Genomic DNA, 22,790 nt, shown 5'->3' with positions numbered 1-22,790 from the left:
GTAGCGGAAAGGGCTTCTGTGTGGACAAACATATTTCTTATCATAGAAAAGCATGAAAGAAATGAAGAGTTTATATACAGCTTGCGACAATTGTAAGATTTCGACTTGGAAATTGTGAATGCGTACATTTTATCCATGTGAATGCTCCTGGAAATTTACGATTGACGCAGGTTTGCATCAGTGATTTGTAGACTTGTGGAAAATCTCACCAGTCACAATAAAAGCATTTGCCACTCCTCCCTATCGTAAACATTCTAAACATATGGCAGTAGCAAGTCATGAGGTATGATTTTTATTGGCATTCTCCTCAAACATGTCGTGGCTGGCAATCAATCTCACGAGTGAGCAGCTCCAAAAATAGCCAAAATTTAGAAATGGCAAGTGTTGTTACACCGGCTAACGGTGTGTATAGCCTATCCTTATGATAGACTGTCCCAAATAGCGAAAATGCAGTCACCAGTTTTATTACAAACGATTTCCATACCAGCATCGTTCATTGAGGTACACTTATCATCAACAATGTGGGATTCATAAAACATATATATATGTATGCATACATATTTACACTTAACTGGCATACCTACATTTATATAGATATTATATATATATATATATGTATATACACATATATATTTATAGGGAGGTAATCATATATATATATATGTATATATTTAATTTGTACAAATTAGTCATCATTGTGCTCTCTCATAATTACAATGTGCAATTTCATACAGAAAGAATATGTATTGGTACCATGAAGATTTTGATGCGTGTATATCTCCATTTACAACACATTCTCTGCTGTGCAGTGTGTTAACGTTTCGGGTGAATGACACCCAGTTAAAGGGTTATGAAGCCCTTGAGAAGAGCAAACATCGCAAAACACCTCCATCAAGGAGGTGCAAGATACAATACAGTACATATATATAAGTTTTAGACTTTAACAAATGAATAAAAGACAATATTTGAAATAAACTAGGACAATACAAAAGACCAAAAAAATGAACATTGTTCTCATTGTGTTGTTGAGTTAATATAGGCAATCGCGCGGGCGAGCTCTGTTAACTAGGAAAGAGTCAATTCACTTGTTAATACAGTGATTATTTCTTAGGCTTTATTTATCTGCTTCTTCCCCAGAGTCACTGGATTTGCCTCCTTGTTGGCCATCAGTAGTCGTAAATTTCAATCTTCCCTCCTGACTCTCGAGTTGCGGTCCTGGGCTTCTTTTTGGACACGTCTCAAACATGGAAGCTGGACGCACTATACATTTCAGAGGAAGAATAACAGATAAAGATGTGTGGTTAATGACCTTCAACATGAGAAACAATGACACCAAGAACAATCTCCAGCCAACCATGCACAAAAAGAGAGAAAAAAACCTAACATTTTACATGTGAAACAAAAGTCACGCTAACGATTACCCATATTTTGCACCTTATACAAATATGTTCTTAAGGCATTTAAGAAATTTGAAAGTTGGTTTGAAGGCAGTAAGAGCGTTGTATAGCTGATTTAATATATGTTACACCAACATGGCACAGTGAGTTAACCAGTTACTTATCACATCTGTGTGTCGACAGCAGGGCTCAAGTTTGCAACTCGGCAAAGCCAACTCAGCCTTTTGTTTTTTCAAAGTCAGAAAATTGAATAACATTCGACTAGTTGATAGAAAAACCTTTGATAGGAAGAACTGGCATGGTAATGAGGACATCATGTTTCATAGTAGCTAATGCCATGGACCAATGGAACATTATTGACTGGCAGGGTGAGCCAGCATCTGCTTAAGGCCAGATGGTATGTATAGCCAGGGAAGTGCTCTTTGTTCCAACTATGATACCAAGCGTGACTGACTGCTATGAAGTAAAAGATATCAGAAAGGCCTGGAACTCATTAACTTAAACTTCTACAAGATAACACTGGAGGACAAGGGCAAGCCTACAGTTAGGAAACATTTATTCAAGTTGATACATAAATTAGCAAGTTGAACTATCATGGTATGTTTCTGCTCACACTACAAAATTCTGATAGAAAGCGAAAAACGAATTAATTATAAGAGGTAGCTATTTTGTGAACTCCTTTGGCAACAAAGCACAGCTGCACACAAACAAGGCAAGGTATTAAATATGGCTAAAGTACCGTCCCCTGCCATTATTATAAGGATATTGCATGTCATTAAGGAGTTCTATAATCATTTAGCGGAATGAGGCCTAAGGGTGAATTCCTTTATAAGGTTATGGAACTCCAAGGTGACTTGTAATATCCTTATCATGTACGGCAGGAGGTACATTATCCCATATAAAATATGGTCACACCATCACCTTTCCCACAATCACTTAAATCCTTGGTGTGTAGCTCTTTCATAAGAACGAAAGAGCATGTGTCAGGTGGCGAGAACCGGTAGTACACCACTCGCATCCCCGCCACGTGGGGGAACTACGTTTCCCAGGACGCCCGGCAGAACACGCCCCACGTGTTCGGCACCGAGTGCGACAGCGGTTAAAACCACCAACAAACACCAAGCGGTGCCGATGATTCCAGCCAGTCCTTTTCGCACTCTTGTTTCGGAAACAACGTTCCAGCCTTGCGTTCTCGGCCTTACCCTCGTCCTTGTATCCAGCCTCTCCGTCTCCAGCAGTGTTACCTCGCCGCCTTCCCTGAAGCAAGGAAGACCGCGGGGAGCTCCCAAGCTTCAACGTTCCAGACTCCAGGGAACCTCCATCAGCGCTCCTCTGCCCAAGGATTACCGGGTACAGAGTGGTAGCGCGAAGGTGAAAACCTCGCCGGTGAGCCCCGACGCGGGTATGCGTCGGAACAACCTTCCACGTTCCTGTTTTCTTCCCTCATCCATTCCACGTGCTCCTCTGCCCACGGAGTTCCGGGTACAGAGTTGTAGCGCGGACTGGTGCGCTCCTCTGCCCACGGAGAACCGGGACCAGAGTGGAAGCGCGAACTGGGGCGCTCCCAGACCATGGAGTTCCGGGTTTAGAGTAGCAGCGCCCGTTCCTTTTTTCAGCACTGCACAACTGTGAGTACTGTTCTTTCCTTTAGCCTTCAGGGAGGCGATTTCCTCGTTCTTTTGGGAGTGACCCTGATCCAGGACGCGCTCTGGGGGGGCATCAAGCACTGCCGTTCAAGTGCTGGCTTTTGCTCCCAGGGGGTAGCGTCCCTCTGCCCGTCCGGTACGATCCCAAGGGTTCACCCAGGCTCTGCGGTGATACGTCAGTGCTAACCTCAACTGAGCGTCACGCAGGCCAGGCCAGAGAACCCCCAAAACCCCGGGTTGGAAGGTGACAGGTGAGAAACCACTGCAAAGGGGGAGGGGGAGGGGGGAGGCAACAAGTGGGTCACTACTGACGGGAGTCTGACAGTGTGCTTGTTTCGTTCCAGATCCCTTTTTCCAGCTGCTCCTTCCCTTCCTTCCCTCGCCCACCTGTCTCCATAGTCCGTGTGTGTTACACGTTCTCCGGACTGGGGACGGATGGGAGGTGGACCCCATTAACTTCAGCGTCATCCTGAGGAGAGAATTCCCCGGCCATCGTGACAGAATCATCGGCCCACGAATTACCGCTCCTCCCGATCACGCTGTCATTAGGGATGACCACCTTAGAGGACGTAGTGGCGGCCCTGGCTCTTGTCCAGGGTGAACTAGCCGCCTCACGTCAAGAAACCGCTGCCCTACACTCCCGGATGGACCGTATCCAACGGAATCCCTTTGATGCCGGGAGTATTGGCCCAGCCTCCACGCCCCAGGTAGTGGTAGAGATGCCCGCACATGTTCCCCTGGCCCCTCCTGAACGGTTCCATGGGGATATGCAGAAAGTACAGGTCTTCATGACTCAGGTCCTCCTCAACTTCCATTGTAAACCCAAGCTGTTCGCTACTAACCAGGCTAGGGTAGCGTTCCTCATCTCGTACCTGTCAGGAGAAGCGGCCCAATGGGCGGTTCCTATCGTCAGGAGGGACGACGCCCTGCTCTATGATTGGGATACGTTCCGTGAAGAGTTCGAGAAAACCTTCGACCGAAGAGCCGATACCTTCTCCGCGGATCGCGATCTTCTCGACCTCAAACAGAGCAGTTCCGATTTTCTCGGATACCTCAACAGTTTCAGGAGGCTGGTAGCGGAAACTGACTGGCCTGAAGCAAAACAGTCAGCCATCTTTTACCGGGGGTTGACGGAAGAATTGAAGGACGTCATTGCACAAATAGATCCCCAACCACGCTCCTGTGCCGCGATGATGGAACTTGCCTCGCGGTTGGAATACCGCCTCCGAGAAAGGAAAGGAGACCATAGGAGAAAGGAAAGGCCCCCTCCGTCCTCGGATCTGGCACGAGCACCTGATCACGGGCCGACCCGGCCCGAACCCATGGAGATAGGGGCAGTGAGAGCGTCCCTAACCTCGAGTAAGAAGGATTACCGCCGGAAGCAGGGCCTCTGTCTGTACTGCGGCAAGAAAGGCCATTACCTCAGAGAATGTCCCGTTCGTCCTAAGGTTGGGAGACCTCGCGCAGGCCAAGCAGTGACGGGAGAAGTGGAGGCAGGAAATGCCCGGGCTTGAAGGACCTCGAAGGGAAGCCTTCAAGCCACCACTCCATCCCTTCGGTGGAAGCCGATGCTGAGGCAGAGCCGGACCACTTCTTCCTCACGCTTCAAGTCGTGATAGACCAAACCACTCGGACCATTCGGGCCATGATTGATTCTGGGGCCACAGGATGCTTTTTGGACGAGACCGAAGCCCAGAAGCTGGGGGTCACTCTTCTCCCCAAACACATGCCAGAACTCGTCTATGCTGTAGATGGGAAAGAGTTGGACTCGGGCCCATCCGTTATGTTACCCCAGCCCTCTGGATGACCATCGGGAAGACCCACGGCGAATGGTTGGCCTTAAACATCATCAAAGCTCCCCGGTGCAAACTCATTCTGGGGCTACCCTGGTTAAGAACACACGAACCTACCATAGAGTGGTCCGCGAACACCATTTCCTTTTGCTCCACCTTTTGCCGTCAACACTGTACGGTGCCTGACTCGCCTCCACCCACTCTGTTGGTCTCTCAGCAACATATCGCCACAGCGGCAGAGAAAGACGTAGTGCTCCCGGCTTGGTATAGCGCCTATGCGGACGTCTTCGACAAACGGAAGGCCGAAGAGCTGCCACCCCATCGGGCATATGACTGCCGCATCGACCTGGAACCTGGAGCTGTCATCCCCTGTTGCCGTGTCTATGCTCTCACTGGACCCGAAACGAGCCACCTCCGAGAGTATCTGGACACATACCTCGCGTTGGGTTTCATTCGCCCCTCTCGATCGCCCGCAGCCTCTCCGCTCTTCTTCATCCCAAAGGCCAACGGTGAGTTGCGTTGCTGCATTGACTATCGCGCGCTCAACGCAGTGACAATAAAGAATCAATACCCCTTGCCGTTGATCCCGGTGCTGCTCGAGCAGGTCAGGGAGGCAGCCCTGTACACCAAGCTGGACCTCCGTGGGGCATACCACCTGGTTCGAATGAGAGAAGGAGACGAATGGAAGACGGCATTCAAGACGCGGTATGGGTTATTCGAGTACCTCGTGATGCCCTTTGGGCTCTGCAACGCCCCTGCCGCCTTCCAGTTCTTCCTCAACGAGGCCTTAAGAGACTACCTGGATAAGTCCGTCATTGTCTACATCGACGACATCCTTATCTATTCGGCCAACGCGAAAGAACACGTCGTCCACGTGAGACAGGTCTTGCAAGCCCTCCGCGCGCACCGTTTATACTGCAAGCTCACGAAGTGTGAATTCCACGTGACGACAGTGGAATTCCTGGGTGTTCTCCTGACTCCCGCCGGACAAGTCATGTCAGATCGGAAGGTGCAAGCAGTGGTGAAGTGGCCGCCACCTACAACTGTCAAGGAAGTGCAAAGCTTCCTCGGCTTCTCCAACTTCTACCGGCGCTTCATCCATCATTTCTCCCAACTGGTGGCACCTCTTACGAAACTGACTCGCAAAGGCGTTCCGTTTTCCTGGCAACCCGAGACACAGAGAGCGTCCGAGCAGCTCAAGACCGCATTCACCACCGCTCCGGTCCTACGCCATGCCAAACCTGAACTCCCGTTCATAGTGGAGGCGGACGCTTCTGACATCGCAGTCGGGGCGGTTCTGTCACAGCGGCATCCAGACACTGGCCACCTCCATCCAGTGGCCTACTTGTCCAGGAAACTCAACCCCGCCGAATAGAACTACACGATCGCCGAAAAGGAACTGCTAGCAATTCGGGAAGCCTTCCTGGAATGGAGACACTGGCTGAAGGGGGCACAACACCAGGTCACGGTCTATACCGACCATCGCAACCTCCAGTTTTTGCGGTCTGCGAGGCATCTCACCCCCAGACAACAACGGTGGATGCTCTTCTTCGCGGAGTACCACTTCCTCGTCACGTTCCGACCAGGAACCCAGAACCAAAAAAGCGGATACCTTATCCCGCCAGGGTATGACCTGTCTCCCCTTGGCAGACGCCGAACGAGCCATCATTACCCCCGACAACGTGGTGGGGAGAGTGGAAACTGGATCGTTCCTCGACGGAGTGAAACGGGGTATCAAATCGTTCGCCTGGTCGTCCTGGTTGCGCAGCCACAAGGAGTGGCGTTTTTTGCAAGGCATCCCCTTGTGTGGCTCCCGAGTTCTGGTCCCTACACTCCGCCTCCGAAAGCTCGTGTTCAGCTGGTGTCACGAAGCCCCCAGCGCCGGTCACATGGGTGGCTCCAAGACTCTGGAAAAGGTACTGCGACAGTTCTGGTGGCCGTCGGTTCGACCGGATGTCTTACGATGGGTCAAGCACTGCACCGTCTGCGCTCAGATGAAAACCGACCACTGCAAGCAACAAGGCCTCCTACGTCCACTACCGACCCCTATGACTCCGTGGGAAAAGATCTCCGTCGATTTCATAGTGGGACTGCCGAAAGATCAGAACTGCACGGCTATAGTGGTCGTCATTGATTACCTCACCAAATGGGGCGTTTCATCCCGTGCAGGCAGATACCCACAGCGGGGGCCTTGGCGAAACTCATGTTGAAGGACATCGTAAGGCTACACAGCCTTCCATTGGAGATCGTGTCGGACAGGGCGTCCCAATTCACAGCCCGCTTTTGGAAGGTCTGGTGCACCGAGCTGGGGATTCAATCGTCCCTGTCCACCAGCTTCCATCCCCAATCCGATGGTCAAACCGAGCGCCTCAACCAAACCCTGAAGCAGTACCTCCGTTGCTATGTGAACAAAGCCTCGGAAGCCTGGGTGGAGTGGTTATGGGTGGCTGAGATAGCTTATAACAGCACCGTTCATGCATCCACAAAACACACTCCCTTCTACCTCTCCTCTGGGTTTCACCCTCGTTTCACCCCTTTTTTGCTCCCTCGCTCTGGCGTCACTCTGCCCGATCTCCAACACCGACTCGCGCAGATACGCTCGACCCTCACAACGGCCCGCGAAAACCTCCGCATAGCAAAGGACAGGTACAAGGCGCAGGCCGACAAGCACCGTAGGCCCAATCCCGTGTACCGTAAGGGGGATAAAGTATGGTTGTCCACAAAACACATCACCTTCAAGAAACCCAGTGTGTTCAATCCCAAGTTTATAGGCCCCTATGTGGTGGTCCGCCACATCAACCCCGTGGCCGTACAGCTCCGCCTCCCACCGCACATGCACATACACCCCGTGTTCCATGTCTCGTTGCTCAAACCCTCCTTTTGTCCTGTGAAACGTGTTCCTCCTCCGGTTTGGGTGCAGCATGAGCGGGAGTACGTGTTGGAGAAGGTGCTGGACTCCAAGCTGGTGCGGGGCAGGGTGTGGTACCTCCTGGCGTGGAAGGGGTATGGGCCAGAGGAGCATTCCTGGGAGCCAGCGTCGGCGATCCACGCCCCCCGCCTGGTGGCTGCCTTCCACCGCCGCTGCCCCGGGAAGCCCGGTGCTCCTCGCGGCGCTTGACTCAGTGGGGAGGGGGGTGTACTGTCAGGTGGCGAGAACCGGTAGTACACCGCTCGCATCCCCGCCACGTGGGGGAACTACGTTTCCCAGGACGCCCGGCAGAACACGCCCCACGTGTTCGGCGCCGAGTGCGACAGCGGTTAAAACCGCCAACAAACACCAAGCGGTGCCGATGATTCCAGCCAGTCCTGTTCGCACTCTTGTTTCGGAAACAACGTTCCAGCCTTGCGTTCTCGGCCTTACCCTCGTCCTTGTATCCAGCCTCTCCGTCTCCAGCAGTGTTACCTCGCCGCCTTCCCTGAAGCAAGGAAGACCGCGGGGAGCTCCCAAGCTTCAACGTTCCAGACTCCAGGGAACCTCCATCAGCGCTCCTCTGCCCAAGGATTACCGGGTCCAGAGTGGTAGCGCGAAGGTGAAAACCTCGCCGGTGAGCCCCGACGCGGGTACGCATCGGAACAACCTTCCACGTTCCTGTTTTCTTCCCTCATCCATTCCACGCGCTCCTCTGCCCACGGAGTTCCAGGTACAGAGTTGTAGCGCGGACTGGTGCGCTCCTCTGCCCACGGAGAACCGGGTCCAGAGTGGAAGCGCGAACTGGGGCGCTCCTCAGCCCATGGAGTTCCGGGTTTAGAGTAGCAGCGCCCGTTCCTTTTTTCAGCACTGCACAACTGTGAGTACTGTTCTTTCCTTTAGCCTTCAGGGAGGCGATTTCCTCGTTCTTTTGGGAGTGACCCTGATCCAGGACGCGCTCTAGGGGGGCATCAAGCACTGCCGTTCAAGTGCTGGCTTTTGCTCCCAGGGGGTAGCGTCCCTCTGCCCGTCCGGTACGATCCCAAGGGTTCGCCCGGGCTCTGCGGTGATACGTCAGTGCTAACCTCAACTGAGCGTCACGCAGGCCAGGCCAGAGAACCCCCAAAACCCCGGGTTGGAAGGTGACAGGTGAGAAACCACTGCAAAGGGGGAGGGGGGAGGCAACAAGTGGGTCACTACTGACGGGTGTCTGACGGTGTGCTTGTTTCGTTCCAGATCCCTTTTCCCAGCTGCTCCTTCCCTTCCTTCCCTCGCCCACCTGTCTCCATAGTCCGTGTGTGTTACACGTTCTCCGGACTGGGGACGGATGGGAGGTGGACCCCATTAACTTCAGCGTCATCCTGAGGAGAGAATTCCCCGGCCATCGTGACAGCATGTTTGCAAACATGCAGAATAAAAATTTAACCTCTAGTGCAAAATGAAACACATCAAAAACCTGTTAGATATTTGTTGCAAAACATATTAGAATCAGTTCAATACTGTTTTCAATGAGCTTCCGTAGCTCAGAATGGGTAGAAGCACATAGAAAAATTCTCTATAATTATCTAAGGAGTGCCAAAATTAAATGTTTTTTCTGCTCGTCACTGTAACCTAGAAAAACGGAGCAGAAGAAAGAAAAGCAACGTTTTATTTTTGTTGCTTTAAACGGCTGTTCCGTGACCGGAGATCTTTTTTTTATTTTTAATAATCGGTGACTAGGAGCTTAACGAGTTGCTGATTATAAACAAATTATATATGGGCATTTATTCAGGGATTTCGGAATCTCATTTATATGAAAGATTCTTGACAGGTTGAAGTCCAAACCATTAAGCTCAGAGCAGAAGGTGACCATCTCTCTACTGAAAAAAGTTTATTCAGTTTTGTGGAACAGTTTAGAAGTAGACTAAGTCCTAGAACAGTATTTAGTAGTTGATCTAGTCCTTATTCATTAATTTTGGATGACCTGCTAGTTGGGCTCACAGACTGAGCTGGTGGTCTGCTGTCCCATGCAAGCCAATATACCTATGTTGCAACCAATTATAGGTCACATTTTGGAATTTTAGCAAGAACAAATGAGCATCCCATCATTCAGAAGTTGGTACATTGAGTACCACATAATTTGGTAATAGTAATCCACGTTATTCATAGTGCTTAGAAGTGGCAACATTGTTTTACAATGGGCTATAAAAAATGTTAATATTATTTTTATTATGGTAGTATTAGTAGTAGTAGCAGCATTATTATTATATTGAAATTCAAATCATAATACGTTTGCAGTACCTTTAATTGATCATTTCAGCTAAAAAATCTGATGCCTTTTTGCCTCACATTAAAAATTGTCTTTTTCAATGGGCATTTCTTGGTACCACACCAAGCAAAAAATGTATACCGTGGCCAAGAGTAGATCAACTTTATGGACTGGATGTCTGGACTGATCTATGGTCTATGAGCAACTGTGGCGAGCCCACCTTTAGCAGCCAGTCTTTGAGGTAGGTGACTTAGTGTACTTCTGACCTCGAAGATGGGAAGCGGCCACCGCTATTACCGTAATCAAAACCTGAGGGGCTAAAAGCAGTGTTCCTGGCCTACCTTAAACCTAATGTGGGACTGCAGGACAGATATATGGAAATACGCATTCTGCAAGTCCAAAGACTATCGAGGTTCCTGGGTCTAGAGCTGACAGGTTTAGAGCCAGATTGAGCATTCTGAACCTGTGCTTGCTCAGAAAGACGTTCAGCGGGCATAGGTCCAATACATGACTGAGGCCTCCATCCTTCTTTGGAACACGAGTAGCATCCTTTTTCCTTCTCCATACCTGACTTGATGACACACTTGGACAAAAGACGGCTTACTACGTGCATTGGGATTATCGAGTGATCCTCTAAAAGTTGTCCTGTTTGAGAAAGATAGTGAGGGGAGGGGATGAATGGCAGGGCATAGCCCCTTCAAATAATTTGTAAAACCCACCTATTCAACAGGATGGATCTCCATCTGTGGAGGAAGTGTTTTATTGTGCCTCCTACCAAGCAGGCTGTAGCGTGCTCCCCCGCCTGGGTATCTGCTAATGACCATGCCACACACGGATCTTAGGATAATGGGTCTTTATTCATCTATGTGTAACCTCAAAATCAGCATTCTAAACCTACTTTCACTTCACTCCGCTTTAACACTTACGTCACAGTTCTACGGAGTCCATAAGGAGCCAAAAGGGTTCAGTCATTGCTAACTCACACAACGCTACATCTCCCCCTTTGTTAAATATAATGTCTTTTTTTTACAAATCTATACAATCATAGAATTTCAATGAGTTTTTGTGGTGCTTTGATCACATGTCCCAATCGTGTCTTCAGAAACTGGGGGTGGGCAGTCAAAGTTTCCATGATCTGTGTTGACTATGTAGGAACAACAGCCATAAGGGTATCTTCAATTACCCTTTCAGACCTAGCCTCTACATTGACATCAGTGTATGACGAAAGCTAAAGCACTTGTTGGAAATGCAAGGAATCTCGTAATGGACTTACTGATGTTGGGCTGTCACCATGGGTACTGAGCTGGTCTTAACATGAAAGGGCTCAGCATCGAAGGGAGCACCAGATTTTCATTTTCTAGATTGACGAACAAGCACTCAATCTCCTCTAGTAAAAGTAACATCTTTTGCATGTCAACACTGGTCTGCATAGGCCTTCGTTTAGATTTTTTGACCCAAGTCTCTGATGTGAGTTTCTTCCTCAGTACTTGATCTTTTGTTAGCCCATTGAGGTAACTTGGCCATCAAGGCTCTACCGAACACCAATGTTGCCAGGCTTTCAACCATGGTCGAGTGAGGGGTTTAACGGTAAGCTCGAAGAGTAGAATTCAATACAGTGTTACGGTTGTGCTTTTTTTTTTAAATACAGCACAATGAACAGCTTTCGTGTGAGTACTCATGAAGCATTCAACAAGGCCATTGCCCTGTGGCCGGAGGTGTGTTCTTCTGATGCTTCATATTAAGAGGACTGAGAAAGTCTCTTCTCGACAGTTGAAAGGTGGGCCGTTGTCAGATTTTTTTAGATTGCAGGAACACCCCATGTCGTGAAAATGCCATCTAATCTCCTGATGACTCTTGAGTGATGGATGAAGACCTTCTATTAATGGAAAACAGGAGTATTATTCCACAAACATCAGGTGATGTCCATTATCAAGAGGACCAAAGAAGTCAATGGCAATTCTTTCCCACGCATGCTTTGGCAACTCTGCCATGTTTAAGGTGTGATGAGTTGTTTTGATGAAAGGAAGTTGCATATATGACAGGCCTTCCATTCTCTTTCAACTCTCTCACAGAGATGGGGAAACCAGACTGTTTCGGAAAGCTTGTATTGTGGCAACGATTCAACAATATCCTTCATGGGCCACTTCAATTATCCATTGTTGTAGACTCTCTAGAATAACAACTCTTACATCTCTCAGGATAATGCCTTCTTGAGTAACATACAGTTCATCTTTGACAGTTTTAAACTTCTGGTATTCACTGTTACTGATTAGAGGTCGAGTGTGCTGGTTCCAAGATTGTTGTCTAATAATGTCTTTCAGTTTTAACATGTTACTATCTTGACTTGTGGCAGTGACAATTTGTTCCATTAAAATGGTGTTCTTGATTTCACTATCAAATTTATGTAGGCTTCAGCCGTGTTGAAAGTGGTACCACGGTACTGTAGAGGCACTCATAGGAAATAGTCAGCAGGGTTTTGATCTTTCCGTGGATGGTGTACAATCGTGTAGTTGTATTCTTGTAATTGTAGACTCCAACGTTCAATGCGAGCACGCATCTTAGCCTTTGGATTGCCAAAGATGGTCAAAAATGCTTGATGATCCATCATAAGCGTGGAAGCCTTTCCATATAAGTATATGTGGAAATGTTCACAAGCCCACACCACTGCTACAGTTTCTTTCTCAGGTTGTGAATAAGTACGGCCAAATCCTCAATGTCTTCGAGCAAATGGGTGTCTGCTGTTCTGTGCAGGCATTGTGCCTAACCTGCCGGGGCTAGGGTTAACAACAACCTCTGTATGAAGCTTTGGAGCTTTAGATCAAAGTATGCCAATTAAGTAGTGTTCTCGATAGCTTGTTTGAACTTCTTGATACTTTGCTCGTATTCTCGTGACCAATTAAATGAAACATTATTTTTTGCTAAGTCTCTCAACAGATATGGTGGCAAAGTCTTGTGTATATATATAGAACACTAGCTCGCCATGCCAATGAATGAACTTAACATGGAAACCTCTGTGGGGACTGCCAGTTGACAACTCTTTAACTTTAGTTGGATATGGTGTCATGCCTCCATCAGAAAAGATATGAGCAAATAATTTTAGCGTTGTCTTATGGAACTCACATTTATCAGCATTAAAAGTCCACCCTGCATCCACAAGTAAACGACACACTTGTGTGACAGCTTTATCATGCTCCTTCTATGTCGCTACGAAAAATAATGTCAAAACTACAAATAAATTTGGGAAAAAGGGGGTGGTGATGGACAGAGTTTCTGAATGATGCAGAATACTCTTACCAAGTCAAGAGATCATGGTTTTAATCCATCACCGTTTTTTAGCTCACTGCACCATCCCAGCTCAGAACCTGGCTACATGCAAATTAGTCTGTACCTGTCCCAGTGCATGATAGGAACAGGGCAAACCAAACTACCAAGCCAATTCTTATACTGGGAAGGAAACAAGCTTCCGGGGACCGGTTTCTGGCATCACAGCCTTCGTCGGCCCGGCTTGCCTGAATCCTGATGGTGCAATGAGCAAGGGACTCACGTCTGAGCATACCCTCCCACACTGAGTGTGGATAAAATCGATTTGGGAAAAAGGGGGTGGTGATGGACAGAGTTTCTGAATGATGCAGAATACTCTTACCAAGTCAAGAGATCATGGCTTTAATCCATCACCGTTTTTTAGCTCACTGCACCATCCCAGCTCAGAACCTGGCTACATGCAAATTAGTCTGTACCTGTCCCAGTACATGATGGGAACAGGGCAAACCAAACTACCAAGCCAATTCTTATACTGGGAAGGAAACAAGCTTCCGGGGACCGGTTTCTGGCATCACAGCCTTCGTCGGCCCGGCTTGCCTGAATCCTGATGGTGCAATGAGCAAGGGACTCACGTCTGAGCATACCCTCCCACACTGAGTGTGGATAAAATCGATTTGGGAAAAAAGGGGTGGTGATGGACAGAGTTTCTGAATGATGTAGAATACTCTTACCAAGTCAAGAGATCATGGGTTGCTCAGACGTGAGTCCCTTGCTCATTGCATCATTCAGAAATTCAGGATTCAGGCAAGCCGGGCCGATGAAGGCTGTGATGCCAGAAACCGGTCCCCGGAAGCTTGTTTCCTTCCCAGTATAAGAATTGGCTTGGTAGTTTGGTTTGCCCTGTTCCCATCATGCACTGGGACAGGTACAGACTAATTTGCATGTAGCCAGGTTCTGAGCTGGGATGGTGCAGTGAGCTAAAAAAGGTGATGGATTAAAACCATGATCTCTTGACTTGGTAAGAGTATTCTGCATCATTCAGAAACTCTATCCATCACCACCCCCTTTTTCCCAAACCGATTTTATCCACACTCAGTGTGGGAGGGTATGCTCAGACGTGAGTCCCTTGCTCATTGCACCATCAGGATTCAGGCAAGCCGGGCCGATGAAGGCTGTGATGCCAGAAACCGGTCCCCGGAAGCTTGTTTCCTTCCCAGTATAAGAATTGGCTTGGTAGTTTGGTTTGCCCTGTTCCCATCATGCACTGGGACAGGTACAGACTAATTTGCATGTAGCCAGGTTCTGAGCTGGGATGGTGCAGTGAGCTAAAAAACGGTGATGGATTAAAACCATGATCTCTTGACTTGGTAAGAGTATTCTGCATCATTCAGAAACTCTGTCCATCACCACCCCCTTTTTCCCAAATCGATTTTATCCACACTCAGTGTGGGAGGGTATGCTCAGACGTGAGTCTCTTGCTCATTGCACCATCAGGATTCAGGCAAGCCGGGCCGATGAAGGCTGTGATGCCAGAAACCGGTCCCCGGAAGCTTGTTTCCTTCCCAGTATAAGAATTGGCTTGGTAGTTTGGTTTGCCCTGTTCCCATCATGCACTGGGACAGGTACAGACTAATTTGCATGTAGCCAGGTTCTGAGCTGGGATGGTGCAGTGCGCTAAAAAACGGTGATGGATTAAAACCATGATCTCTTGACTTGGTAAGAGTATTCTGCATCATTCAGAAACTCTGTCCATCACCACCCTCTTTTTCCCAAAACTACAAATAAAGGCATTCATGACAGTCTGTATTATACGTCGAATGACATTCTGAAACAGCTCTGCAGCTGATGGCACACCAAAATGTAGTCTTTTCTATCAGAACAGACCAATATGTGTATAAAAGGTTGTAATATACCTTCAACTCTCCTCAAGTTCCAACTGATGATATCCTTTATTCAAATCAAGGTGAGAGAAGACCTTCGCACCATTCAACTGGGTTATCATGTCGATGTTTGGAACAAGATGTTGCTCTTGTTCATTTGTCTTGTTTGCTTCACACATGTCAAAGCAGACAGCTCCTTCACTGTCCTTATTTAGCACTACCACTATGGGAGAAACCCAGTGTGTTGGACCACTGCAACGATCAATAATTTCATACTTGAGCAATGATTCAAGTTCTTTTTCAACAGCTTCCTGAAAATGAAATGCAGTTCTGTGTCTTTGAGCAAGAGGATGCATGGCCTCATTAATCTGTAATTGTACTTTCATGGTCTTGAGTTTTCCTAATCCATGAAACAAAGAAGGGAACTGAATTACTTTTTCTTGATGAGCATAACACTGATATCACATATCAGCAGCTGTGCTGAAACTGAGTAAACAGGCACTTGACGCCTTACCCAGAAGTACATAAATGGGTGCTTGCACTTTGGTTTTCTTGTGTATCATCCATTATTGCTTCAATTGAACCTTGACTTTTTATTGGTGCCGATCCAGACCATGTATACACTTGAGATTTTGATTGTATAAATCATGACAATGGAGATAGTTCATTGCATTTCTCCAAGGGCATTATGTTTATTGACACACCACAGTCAATAATATGAGGTATTGAACAATTGTTTACCGTTACAGTTTACTGTTAGTGTAATCTTCGGACAATGTTTGAATTACTTTGGTGCTTTTTCATGTTTACCTTTCTTGACCTGTATTTTTCTTCACAAGCCGCCAGTCCAACAAGCGCACATTTTTGGAAGGTAAACATTGAAATTGCACAACTGACATTTAGTGTGAATTTGCCTTAATTGGTGTGGTCAATTAGCCTTGTGGGCATGCGTTGAGTGTTGCTTCTGAAGCATTTGGGCGGCCATTTTGTCTTCACGCTGTGATGCACTTACTTTTTCTGTTGCCTTGCAAACTGTTACAAAATTGTTGTCCTTCCCACAGCCTTTGTAAACCTGTCAATGGTGGTACATTTACCTTCATGTGGAAACGAAAATCCACCCCTGTAGCACAACTTCTTCTTCCGTGGAGACATCACTCTGTGTCCCTCTGCTTTGTGCTTCGGCTTACTTTTCACATTCATGACTGACTCACTCTGTGCACCTCCGGGCAGCCACGTTGGCAGATTGTTGATCGGCACTTTCTTCAGCTCTGGCAGGCATGAGAACTCGCTCCAGACTAAGAGTTCCTCTCAGCATTCATCATTTGAATGAATCTGACAGGCATCGTCAATAACTCTGAGGTGTATAGCTTCCTCATCATTAGATTAATTGAACTTACAGTGTTTGATGCACGTATCCAGTCTCTCAAAAAATGTGTTGTTGGTTTCACCACCCTTCTGTTATTCTTGAATGAAGATGTACCTTCCATAATCTACATTTGGCTATTGGATTGAACTTGAGATTCAAGGCATCTTTGATTTGACAGTATGTCATTTCACCAACTTGCAGCATTTTCTTCATGACCTCTTTTGCACCTTCACCAGCTAGATTCTTAAGGTATTTGAAGATCTTCTTGTTATCAGTTTCTTCCAGCGCATAAATTAATATATCATATGTCTCTATCCAAGCAGTCCATCTGTTTCAAATATTCTTATTTTTGGCGGTATTCCTCTTTATGGCTTTACCAGCAGGTTCTGGGCCAATGAAGTGAAGGCTTCGCAGCTTTTGTTATCTTAAAATGCTTTACACATATGCCAAGCGTTGATTTGGCACTTCCACTGAGGCACATGTGGCATGCATAAGCAGTTTGCTGGACCATGGCAAACTCTCTGGGAAACACTGTCAATATTTGGGTTACTTATCCCTTATCTCATGGCCTGTTAAGTGTCCTCCCCAGCCTGGGTACCCCCTATGACTACACCAAATACGGAGCAGAGTATAGCACATCTTTGTTCACCTGTTGCTTGAACATAAAGTACCTTAAAAACTCAAGAGACATGATGAGTTTGGCATAACAGGAACCGTTCATTTAATTGAACAATGCGGCCGAGAGAACAGTCACAGGCATAGGGTCTGAGGACTGTCTCAATTTACAATAGGTCTAACATAGAGTTTTATACAGCTCGTTGAATGTAATAAAATGTTTACGGTGATCCTATTATGGCAAGAAAGGTGTACTTCTGTCTTTGGAGCCTTAAGTTAAGGTATTGGATGAGGAATCCAGCTGGGCCTCGATATTGCATGGACACAATGCGGCCAGTGGTTTTCGTGTCCAGATATCTGGCATGGGGACCGCGTGATCACTGCATGTACTGTGTGTACTGTGTCTTGATTGGTTAAGTGTTCCTAACTTCATGTGGCATCTGACTTTATGGTGTTTTGGGAGCGCACGCACCCCTTCGGCCAAGTGCCCTATATTGGGGCAAATCTCACTGGACCATTGTGGGGACACTTTGCCTTCCTGTGGGATCAATCTGGGATTTCCTGTTCGCCTATTTGTCTGCTGTCTACGTGTCAACTCACCTATGATCTGTCAAATAGTGACCACGGGCCTGGGTCTTAGGGCCTGCCTAATTAAGTATTACTGAGTCGGGTTGATGTGGAGTTCCCAATGGGCGAATTAGTCAATAAAGATGCAATTTCATTTTTATACATGATTGTATTGTCATTCATATTGACATCAATGTTTTTAATAATAACATTCCCCCTAAAGCTGAATTTCCAACTACACTATCTAACCCATACTTCATGACAGTTACTTTATTGGGGGATGGATATTCTCCAGTATTGACAATTATTACTTTCCTAGTTACTTACATTCTACCCAATTTAATGACTGGGTTTTTTACAGGAGTAAATCCCTAATTGCATGGAGTTACACACAAACAAGAACAAGATGAAAACAGGCAGCAATGACATGCACAATTCAGATAGCCACAGAAGGACCAGGAGAACCAATTCGAGAACCACTCCTGGTCAGGGGCACCTCCCTCCTCACACATGTCTTTTTGTAAACTGTGCAGTGCTTGGAAGGGAAGAGCCAATGTCCCATTATCCAGGTCATTCCCTGGGATAAACGTACAGCAGGACCCACCAATCTTGGCACACACCCCTCCCTCCATTGTGCTAATTAAGTCTAACACATACCGTTGCTGCATCACAATGAGGCACATTGCTCTCAGTTCTTCCTTGACCGAATTAAGGCTGAGCTCAGTGCTGTTCACCAGCAATTCTCATCTGATGATTTGAAGCCAATGGGCATTGGCTTTAGTCTACATGGTTTATGGACCATCCTGCTTATACTTGTGAGTCCAAAAACAGTCTAAATTCCTCTGGAATGTCCAAAGCGTAGAACCTTGAATTGGTACCATTGGCCACTTACCATGCAGGTAGCGCTAAGACAGATGAATTGAAATGTGAAAGTAGGCATCCTTCAGGTCTAGTGTGGCCATGAAGTTGTCTTGCTGCAGCAGGAGTAGGTGACTTCCTGAAGAGTGGCTATGTGAAAATGCTCCCACAGGGCATATCTATTGAGAGGCTGAAGGTCGAGGATTGGTCTGAGGGAGCCATGTTTTTTGTGAATAAGAAAGAATAAGGAGTAGATGCCTTTGCCCTCGTGCTGAAGGGCATTGGCTCTATGGCTCCCTTGAGTAAGAGTGTCTGAACCTCCTACCTTGTAGTAACATGAGTTGTTCTGGGCTGAGAGTGTGGGTGCGGGGTGGGATGTTTGGTGGAGCAGAAATGAGCTCCAGGCACTAAATGTGACTGATAGATAAATACAACCAATTGATATGTGGTGATCTCCTCTCAATGGGGAAGACATTAATGTGACAACTAATTCTGGGTATATGCGGTGATGCACAAGTTACTACTAATGTAAGAGACATTAGTTAGGGATAGATTCCTTACCTTAGAATATCCTCAGGCGTCAGACTGGATCCGGAAAGTTTTCATCAAGTGTACCACAGCGCGTCAGAAGGTGGCGTTGTGCGACTCCGCATCCATCGCTGCAGTCGTATGCACCGAGATGACGTCAGGGAGACTACTTAGGCGCCACCCATGCGCACTGATGTCAGTTCGGTACACGACTTTCCGTGCCAGGAATGCAGAGCCATGCAAGAAACTGACCACTGGTGCCATGAAACTAGGGCACTGAAAGGGATGACCTTAACCCTAGAAATCAGTTCGTAGACCGGGGAGGACGGGTGGGGCGGTAAGGAATCTATCACTAACTAATGTCTCTTACATATATATATCGTTACACAAGTAGTAACTTGTGCATCTGAAAGACACGTCAGTGATAGATCCCTTACCTTAGAATAGATACCCCAGCAATACCAACCCCGGTGGTGGGTCTGCGAACAAGATTACACCAGAAAGTCACGGAGGACAGAACGGCCAAAGAAGCCGTTTCTCCAGACTTGACTGTCAAGGCAAAAATGCTTGGTAAACGTGTGCAGCGAGGTCCACGTAGCTGCCTCACAAATGTCCTGCAAGGGAACGCCGTGTCCCAAGGCAGTAGTGGCTGCCGTTGTCCTGGTAGAATGGACACGCAGACCCACAGGAGGCTCCTTCTTAGCCAATGAGTAACATGCTTTGATGCACAGAATGACCCACCGAGAGATGGTTCGTTTGTGCACAGCCCGACCTTTTTTGGTGCCCACGTAGCCAACAAAAAAAGCTGGTCATCTACCCGGAACTGTTGTGTGCACTTTAGATAGAACGAGAGCGCACGTTTTAGTCCAGACGGTGGAGCCCCCTTCCTCTTTTGAAGGATGCAGAGGCGAAAGAAGGTGGGCAAAGTGATGGTCTGCCCGATGTGGAAGGGCGTGACAACCTTTGGCAAGAAAGAAGGACGAGTCCTTAAAACCACCTTGTCCGGATGAACAGAAATAAAAGGAGGTTTAGAAGAAAGAGCCTGGAGCTCACTCACTCTTAGTACTAGTTATAGCTACCAGGAAAGCCGTCTTGAGAGTGAGAAGACGTAAGGGACAGTTATGAAGGTGCTCAAAGGGAGCGAACATCAGATATGTCAAGACAAGATTTAAGTCCCATTGAGGCATTATGAAAGGCACGGGAGGAAACGTGTGTGTAATGCCTTTGAGGAAGCGATTAACAACTGGGGACTTAAGAGAAGGCTGATCTGGAAGCTGTAGAAAGGCGGAGATGGCCGAAAGATAACCTTTTATAGTGCCCAGAGCAGAGCCCTGCTGGGCCAAAGAGAGAAGGAACAGAAGGACCTCGGAAAGAGGGGCAGAAAGGGGGTCCAAAGCCTTTGTTGTGCACCATGCTACAAACTTGTTCCACCTGCGGGTGTACACCGTTTTAGTGGAGGGACGCCTGGCTGCCAGAATGACATCACAGACTTCGGGAGGAAGGTCGAAAGCTGTCAACTGTCGCCGCTCAATCGCCACGCATGGAGGTGGAGGCCGGAGAGGTTAGGGTGGTGGACCGTCCCTGCTGCTGCTGTGACAGAAGATCCTCCCAAAGAGGCAGTCGGATTGGGGGATCGATCGCCATGCTGTGTAGCTCGGGATACCAGTATCTTCGTGCCCAATCTGGAGCCACAAGATTGACTTGGGCCCGGTTGCGCTGAATCTTCTTCAGCACTCTGGGCAGAAGTGGTATAGGCGATTAGGCATACAACAGACCGCGGCTCCACTTGCGACGAAAAGCGTCGCCGAGCCAGTGCCGCTTTGGAAATTCCAACACGATGAACTAATGACATTGCGTGTTCTCTTTAGTGGCGAATCGATCTAACCAAGGCTCTCCCCACTGCAGAAAGAGACCTTGTGCCACGTCTGAGTTCAGACGCCTTTCGTGATCCATCATGCACCGGCGGCTGAGTTCGTCCGCTCTGGCGTTCAGAGAACCTGCCAGGTGTTGAACCACCAAGGTAATGCCTTGATGTTCCAGCCATGTACAGAGGCGAAGAGCCTCCCGACATAGGGTCCACAGCCCCACCCCGCCCTGTTTGTTGCAGTACCACATGGCGGTGGTGTTGTCTGTGAACACCTGCACTACAGTTCCCCGGATAGAGGGAAGGAATGCTTTCAGTGCAAGCCGGATCGCCCGAAGCTCCAAAAAGTTGATATGGAGCCGGGACCCTGCCAGAGACCAGAGGCCTCTGATCTACGCCTCTCCCTAGTGGCCGCCCCATCCCAGGAGGGACGCATCCGTCACCACTGTATGTTCCGGTTGGGGAAGGGAGAGGGATGTGCCCTTGACCCAATCGCGATTCGTAAGCCACCACTGCATTTGTCGTGCAGTGCCCTCAGAGATCTGGACGTGATCGGACAGGTTGCCCTGATGCTGTGCCCACTGGAACTTGAGGTCCCACTGCAGAGCCCGCATATGCCATCTGGCATGTTGCACTTGCAGGATGCAGGAGGCATTTAGGCCCAGGAGCCGGAGCGTCATCCTGACCAAAACCCGGGATAGAGGCTGAAAGGTCAGAATCATGGCCTGAATATCCCGGACTCACTGCTCGGGAGGATAAACCCGAAACTGCGTAGAATCCAGAACCGCTCCGATGAAGAGGAGCTTTTGAGAGGGGCTCAGGTGCGACTTCTACACATTGATGGAAAACCCCAGCAAATGCAGGAGGTCTGCCGTAGTCTGGAGTTGGGAGATGACTGCCTGGGGCGAGCCCGCCTTCAACAACCAGTCGTCGGGATAGGGGATGACTGGAACCACTGATCTGCGCAGATGAGCTGTGACCACCGAAATCACTTTCGTGAACACCCGAGGGGCACTGGTAAGGCCGGAGGGGAGCACCGCGAACTGAAAATGCTCTTGGCCTATCGTGAACCACAGGTAACGCCGGTGGGTCGGCAGGACGGGGATATGAAAATATGTGACCTGCAAGTCCAACGCTACCATCCAGTCTCCAGGGTTGAGGGCAGCCAAGACCTGAGCCAGAGTCAACATCTTGAACTTAACATTCCTGAGGTCCAAGATGGGCTGCAGGCCCCCTTTCTCCTTTTTGGGGACCAGAAAGTAGTGGGAATAACAACCACATCCTACTTCTGGCCCAGGAACGCGCTCGATGGCCCCCTTGGCCAAGAGGGCCGTGACTTCCTGCTGGAGAAGCGCAAAATGGTCCCCCGGACATACGGTGGAACAGAAGTGGCATGGCTGGAGGGTCAGACTCAAATGGGAGGGAGTAGCCCCTCCGGACGATTTTCAATCTGTCTGAGGTAACAGAACACTAGTGGGGGAGGTGATGGCGAATCCTGCCGCCCACCTGCGTGGGGTGTGCCCCAAAGCTCAGACTAGGAAGGCTTTGAGTCGAATGCTGCGGGAACGGAGGTGGACTGACCCGCACGCTGGCCCCCTGTCTGGCTGCGTCGTGAACCACATCCGCACTGAGGTTGGTTCTGCGCAGGCTTCTGGTTGAACGAACGTGTCAGGCGCCCCTTCTGTGACCACGAAAGGAACAAACGACAGACGTGGCTGGTCGCGTGGTGGAGAGAGCCAAGGACTTGGCCGTAGCCCTGGAGTCCTTAAGACACTCCAGCGCACTATCTGCCTTATCACCAAACAGGCAAGTACCATCAAAGGGCATGTCCATAAGAGAACTCTGAACATCCCCTGAAA

General features: G+C 48.4%; 1 protein-coding gene across 1 annotated transcript in view; it reads right to left on the bottom strand.

The window, feature by feature from the left end:
* Nucleotides 1-963: 963 nt before the first annotated feature.
* The window catches only part of CARMIL1 (capping protein regulator and myosin 1 linker 1), a 995,540-nt gene continuing 973,713 nt past the window's right edge, over nucleotides 964-22,790 (bottom strand). Inside the window, exon 38 of the mRNA XM_085607022.1 lies at nucleotides 964-1,260. Within this exon, the coding sequence (XP_085463148.1) occupies nucleotides 1,115-1,260 (146 nt within the window). The 3' untranslated portion in view covers nucleotides 964-1,114. The remainder of the gene's footprint in view (nucleotides 1,261-22,790) is intronic.

The sequence above is a fragment of the Triturus cristatus genome, chromosome 5_2 (genome assembly GCF_964204655.1).
Source record: "Triturus cristatus chromosome 5_2, aTriCri1.1, whole genome shotgun sequence".
Classification (NCBI taxonomy): Eukaryota; Metazoa; Chordata; class Amphibia; order Caudata; family Salamandridae; genus Triturus; species Triturus cristatus.
This window is presented reverse-complemented; position numbering and strand designations above follow the sequence as displayed.